This window comes from Harmonia axyridis, chromosome 5 (assembly GCF_914767665.1).
Source record: "Harmonia axyridis chromosome 5, icHarAxyr1.1, whole genome shotgun sequence".
NCBI classification, from domain to species: Eukaryota; Metazoa; Arthropoda; class Insecta; order Coleoptera; family Coccinellidae; genus Harmonia; species Harmonia axyridis.
This window is the reverse complement of record NC_059505.1, coordinates 31,756,312-31,762,695: the sequence shown is the minus strand read 5'-3', so window position 1 is coordinate 31,762,695 and position 6,384 is coordinate 31,756,312. Positions and strand designations below refer to the sequence as shown.

The 6,384-nt window shown below is 35.8% G+C and overlaps 1 protein-coding gene across 1 annotated transcript; it reads right to left on the bottom strand.

Moving 5' to 3' along the window:
- Positions 1–296: 296 nt before the first annotated feature.
- LOC123680220 lies at positions 297–5,811 on the bottom strand. Its single transcript, XM_045618010.1, has 9 exons — positions 5,653–5,811; positions 5,440–5,561; positions 5,301–5,390; positions 5,114–5,191; positions 4,043–4,132; positions 3,853–3,960; positions 3,706–3,801; positions 2,784–2,907; positions 297–763 (listed from the first exon to the last, which is right to left on the bottom strand). Exons 2-9 carry the CDS (start codon positions 5,551–5,553, stop codon positions 351–353), a joined length of 1,113 nt encoding a protein of 370 aa, XP_045473966.1. The 5' UTR covers positions 5,554–5,561; positions 5,653–5,811; the 3' UTR covers positions 297–350.
- Positions 5,812–6,384: the final 573 nt, after the last annotated feature.

Sequence of the window (6,384 nt, the reverse complement as noted above, 5' to 3'; positions counted from 1 at the left end):
TTATGTTCAGAAGTACCTAAGCTTATTGTATGACATCTACGTTCTATTTTTTTCGATTACCACTTACCGCTACAGCCATCTATTGCAAAACGATGGACACAAAGTTGTACACCTGGACCGTTAACTCCTAAGCCGAAGGCCAGGAATTCGAGCCTCGGACAGGACAGGCTCGTGCCACAAACTGTCCAGCCATTCGCGGGATCAAAATTGAAGTTCCTGAAGAGACGATGGGACACAGAAACAAAGCCTACATAGATCTCAACCTGTCCTACTATTCGATGGAATAAAACAACATGTGAATAAATCAAATTCTTTTGTATAATCCAAATCAAGTCAGAATTTAATACAAGTTATTCTTGATGAGGGCCACTCGACATTTTATCATAATAGCACATCGTTTTCTCCAGCTCCTTCAAATACTCTTCAGGATGTTGCTTACAGGCTACGATGGCTTCCTTAAACTCCAGTTCCTGACTTCTATAACTCTCAGAATTCGGATCTGCGGTTACTATCTGGCTTCTGAGGAAGTAGTAGTACTTGGGATAATTCCTGCGCATGAACAAGTCCATCTCATCGAATGTATTTTCAAACTCAGCTGGATCAACGGGCAACTGTAAAGGAGTACGGCCTCTCGATGTAGTCGCCCGTCGTTTTTCCTTCTCTTCACCTATAATATCATCGGCGAACGCCAATGTGTTGCAGAGCTCTTCCAGAGATGGTACAGGGGCGTCTTTAGGCTGCTTGGGCAAAATTCTCTCGGATACTATGAAAAAAATGTTACAAAAATAATAATGGTATATTGTTTTGATGGGAGCATAGAGTAATAAACATAGATAGAGGGAGTATACGCAATTTTTATATGTCCCCAATATGGTTAGATTACGTTGTCGGATTGTGATATATTTTAAAATCCAATATTTTACTATATCGTTATGAATGTATTTCATATTGAATGAAATATATTTATTTGAGCGATTTCCGATTGATGAGGTAAATTTGAATATTTGGAATCCGATATTTTTCCTAATTGTCAAATTTATGTAAGCAGAATATTAATTATTTTCTGTATATACCTGCTGCAATCAACGGTTTGGCAACTATTGCGCGCCTACTGTCATCGGTTGTTTCACGTCGTTCAGCGAGTTTGAAGTTCGTTTTTCTGACTGTGTTTACACGAAGAGAGCCTTTTAGTAACGGGTGTTTTTTTCGAGGTATATAACTTTAAATTGGCATTACTTTCAAGATGGCGACCGATTTAACAGCTGTCAAGTGATTTATTCTCAGTTTGGTTTGGTAATTCATCATGAACAACACTTGCAACTAATGCAATTTCATTTCGAAAATAATGGTTCTGTGCGGAATACGTATTGCGCACTACGTCCATTAGCGATGAAGCGCTCTTCTGGTTGAATGGCTACGTCAACAAACAAAACTGCCGCATTTGGAGTGAAGCTAATCCTCAAATGTATGTCGAAACACCGTTACATCCAGAAAAACTGACTGTTTGGTGCGCTTTATGGGCTGGTTGAATCATTGGTCCGTACTTCTTCAAAAACGATGATGGCCAGAACGTTACAGTCAATGGTGATCGGTATAAAGCTATGATTTCTAACTTTTTCATTCCTGAATTGAACAACCATGATGTCCAGGAGCTGTGGTTCCAACAAGACGACGCAACATGTCATACAGCTCGTGCCACAATCGATTTATTGAAAGACACGTTTGGTGACCGCCTAATTTCACATTTTGAACCTGTGAATTGGCCTCCAAGATCTTGTGATTTAACACCGCTAGACTACTTTCTGTGGGGCTATGTAAAGTCATTGGTCTATGCGGATAAGCCACAAACCCTTGACCATTTGGAAGACGACATTCGCCGTGTTATTGCCGATTTACGGCCACAAATGTTGGAAAAGTCATCGAAAATTGGACGTCCAGATCCGAGCCAGCCGTGGCGGTCATTTGCCAGAAATCATATTTAAAATGTTATGTCACAAGATTATCTTGCGGATAAATAAATTCATGTCAATCGGATAATCCATCGTTGTTTTATTGCAATTTAAAGTTCTATAGCTCAAAAAAAACACCTTTTATAAGGCCAAATTTATTGTTTTTGGAAGATAATGCGTCACCCCATCATGCGAGAATTGTCGATGAAGCTCTGGAAATCCACGATATTCCGCATTTGTCAAGCTGTGGTTGATGTTCGAGGAGGCCATACTCTTTACTGAACTTTATTTTTTATTATTATTTTTTTTTTTTTGATGCAAAAATAGAGAAGAAATTTTCAACTGAAACTGTGAAACTCAGAAAGGAATGGGCAAAAAAATATTTTAGTTAAGTGAGTTAACATTTAGATCTATCATATTTAAAAAATTTCTGAAGAAAATGGAAACTTCTGAAACAGTCTCAAAAGCTCTGAAATTTTGTGGAGCAGTATATTTATATGTCCATGGAATTGAGTGAAATTCGTCTCACTGATAAGTTTTCATTTCCGCGCGCTTCATGTCAAATTTGAAAGTTCATGCTTGGGACAAAATTAGCTTACTGAAAATGAAATATCTCCCCTCTATCTATGTTCAATACTCTGAGGATAGGAGTAAAAGTGTGACTTTCGTAGCGAAACTGGATGTACAATTATGAAGCATGACATTTTTACCTCAAACGTCACTCAAACCATTGAAATAAACCAATTACTACTAGCTAATTTTTGTGAATTGTCGAAATTAAAAATGAAGCTGCTATCTTCATATCATTATAGATTATCTTGTAGAATAAACTACCTTCCTCTGTTAGGGTGTCGATATTATCTATATCCTGTGGTGGTTTTTTAGCAGCCGAAGGTCTTCTATCATTCGCATCGAACACTCTAACTTTCACCTCTTCTTGGAACGATACTCTTCTACCCTAAAATATTCATGTTCGATAAATACACATTCGTTAAAATGGAATTTTTCAATGAATGTCCTCTATAGATCGAGAAAAATGAGGTTGGACTCTTTTGTTGAATTTTTTACAATATCAAATACGAACTAGAATATAGACTAAAATTCCAATGAATTTCGATTGGGTATGGGGAATCTTGTATTCCTTATCGAATTCCTTGAAATATAGTAGTAAATTCATAAATTAAGTCAATTTAATATTACGAGAACATCACACAAATAGTAACAATAGCTGTCAACAAAAAAATGTGGACGAACTTGATAGCCAACATCCACAGAGGATAGGCACCAACAGAAGAAAAAGAATTATTAAATAAACGATGTGTAAATAGTAGATCTCCTAGACAAGTTTGTATCTCTACCAATAGAAGATGCTTAAAAATGTATTCTCCCGCCAATATTTTGCATAGACCAGGGCAACAATTTCGAAAAATAAATTTGCGTTTTTTTTTTTTGATAATGCCATTTTTTAAAGAATATTCAAGTGGAAGTAATTGAAATATACAAGCATTTCAATAACATCAACAGGATAAAAGCGACACCAATCGTTCATAGCGCCTTACAGATCAGCAATAGATAGTGATAGAGCCCGAACCAAACCAGTCGAAAGTGGAGGGGATGAATAAGATATGCTTACTCCGACCAATGGAGAAAGAATAAAAATCGTCTCCGGACGAGAAGAACCAGTCAGGAGAAATTCCGTGTCAAGGTTAAAATCGGTTATAAGTGACATTAGACAAAAGAACCAAGGTAATCCTACCTTAGAGTCCACACTGGCTCTTCTTTTAGCACTCTGTGTATCTTCTTGCGATTGATCTTTGGGAGGAAGTGTTGTTTTACTTGCATTATTGTTACCCTAAAAATAATGCACACTCACTCTCTCAGTTTGATGATATTCAAATCTTACTTTTCCGTCTAAATTCACAATCCTCCTGGGAACATTCCTATTCATAGCTGTTAATACAGAGCTTTCACTTGAGATTGATACAAAACGTCTTTGACTTTCCATACTTGCCTTGAAAAATCTCCATATTATTCATTAAGAACTTCCGATAACCTTACATGGATAACCGCAATTGAACTGAAGGATTCCTTACTTTTGAATCCATACTCGCTTTCCGAAGGTTACTTTTGCGGACTGGCGTTGTATCTGATTTTGATGTCAGAGCATTAGCACTAGACGTCCTCTGAAAATATTCAATTTTAGCATATACGTGTTCTTCTTCATAAATATTTTTTATTATTTTTCATAGAAAAATTTGAACAATCAAAATTCCACAATTTCGATAACAACTTATCATTTCATATAAGAAAATAATGAATCACTTCATATATAGAGCAGTTAAACAGGGTGTCTCAATGAAATTTGACCGTCCCAGAACTCAGAATTTTCAAAGATTAAAAAAAAATTGTTTTGAGGGGGACGAATTTCCATCTTTTTCCTATTAAAAAATAAATAAAATGGGGGTTGCCACCCTCAAGCGGTCCAACTTTCTGTTCAACATCATCTTTTGTCGGTTAGTTCAATATTTATTTCGTGGAGAGAGAACCGATTTCAAAAATTTTAACTGGGTCGTGCACAAGACATAAATCACTTTCAAACTAACCAATACTCCTTATTCAAAAAATGTTGGGTTTTGATGCCACCTTCATTGGAGTTTTTTCGATACAAACTCATGATGAAAATTCGTTCCCCTCAAAACAGACAATTCTTTCAGAATGTTTGGAAATTCTTCGTTTCTCAGTTCTGGGGAGGTTCAAAGTTTCATTGGGACACCCTGATGTATACAATCTCCCTTTATATCCGTTATGAAGAAACATAAGGAGAAAGTGTGTCCATTTTTTGGTCTAATTTTTTGGATTGACTTGTGGGTAAATTTTGTGTTTTAGAAGTTGAATTGCCCTGTATATTGTTCATCACTTTACATATGGAAACATCAGTAAGGATACTCAATGACCTCTGACTCACACACAGGTGAGGTGAATTCATCGAAACTATGGAGCCGTTCTTCTGCGTATTGTGCCATCTATATACTTTCAAAGAGTCAGCTACTATTGATTGAAGTGTGAAAGTTTTGAGACCGTTTATTCTTTCAAAAAATTTCTTGATATTCAATCAGAACAACAATATTGAGATTCAGAAACTGGTAAATATTATATTTTCTTACTTTTGAGTCCGATCTTCTTTCGTACTTCTTGCCAGTCAGAGAAATCCGGTCAGAACTTTTAGTAGATTTTTGACTAGCCTAAAAACATTTCATGTTAATCAATTTGAGAATTTTAGAAAAATCTCACCAAGGTTCCAAGCTGAGCTGAGAGAAACTTTCACTTATGAAATTCATCCCTTGTACTAACCAGATCTTCTTCATCATCGTCTTCTATCGGTTCTGGAATATCATCTTTATTTTCATTTGTCGTTACTGCAAAATCCTCATTTGAATCTTCCTGAAAAAAATCCATGTTATTCAATTTGAGCATGTTGGAATCACCTCACCGAATGAAGTGAACCATTTGACATGTCAGGACCTTTTACAGTTTCTTCTTGATTCCGTGGCTGTATATCTTTGAGTCTCTGAGATGGAAAGAAACACAGCGAAGAAATACACATCCTTAAATCTGAAATCACAAGCTTCGTCAGAAAATACCTTAGATAAAATGAGGAAAAGAATAATCTTTAATTTAAGATAAAATATTAAAAATGCATTACCACTTCGAAAGAAGATATGAAAACATGGGAATTCACTGAATGAGATGAAAAACCATGATTTTTAGGATGGTTTTGAATGATTCCAAGGGTTTGACATTTAACCTTGAAAATCCATTTTTCTTGTTAAACTGATGTCGATGATTTTCTATGATATCTAAATGTCTCCTTTTTCGACTTATTTCTTCTTCTTTAACCACTATAGTGGCTTCTATGGGTCCGCTTAAGCATGATTTGCTATTTACTCTGTGTATCTTGCATATACAGCATTTGACGTCAACCTTACAATATCCAACTTCTATTATTTTCTATCCAGACTGTCGGTTTTCGATAGATTCCTTACACTCATGGACTTCTTGACATATTGTATGCAATTCCTTTTTTCGACTTATTTCAAAACTGAATGGTTGGAATATATCAAATTCACTGAATTCATAACTTCGAATCACAGAGTCCCAGAATTTTCGTTCAACGGGTCTATGACAGTAATGTCAATATCAATAAAGAACAAATTTCCAATAACTTCAAAACTCCCTAGCTTCTTTGAGTACTCTCAGGATTAGTCACTGAATTTGAGAAGAAGTTGATTATTTTGGCCGTGTAAAAGCTATTCCTATAGCTGAAATTTTCTTCACTCATCTTATCGAGTTATCTAAATTTCACAGAAAGACAGAACAATAAACTCAGCGAATCAAAGAATCAGATCGAAGTTGTTCCTTCTTTCTCTTGTCGGGC

Excerpts from the sequence above, each read along its gene's own strand:
- LOC123680220 (XM_045618010.1), bottom strand. The coding sequence starts at position 5,553 with ATGTGTATTTCTTCGCTGTGTTTCTTTCCATCTCAGAGACTCAAAGAT. Across the intron at positions 2,908-3,705 it reads GAGCCAGTGTGGACTCTAAG|GGTAGAAGAGTATCGTTCCA; the intron begins GTAGGATTACCT and ends TGAATATTTTAG. Across the intron at positions 764-2,783 it reads CGACACCCTAACAGAGGAAG|TATCCGAGAGAATTTTGCCC; the intron begins GTAGTTTATTCT and ends TTTTTTTCATAG.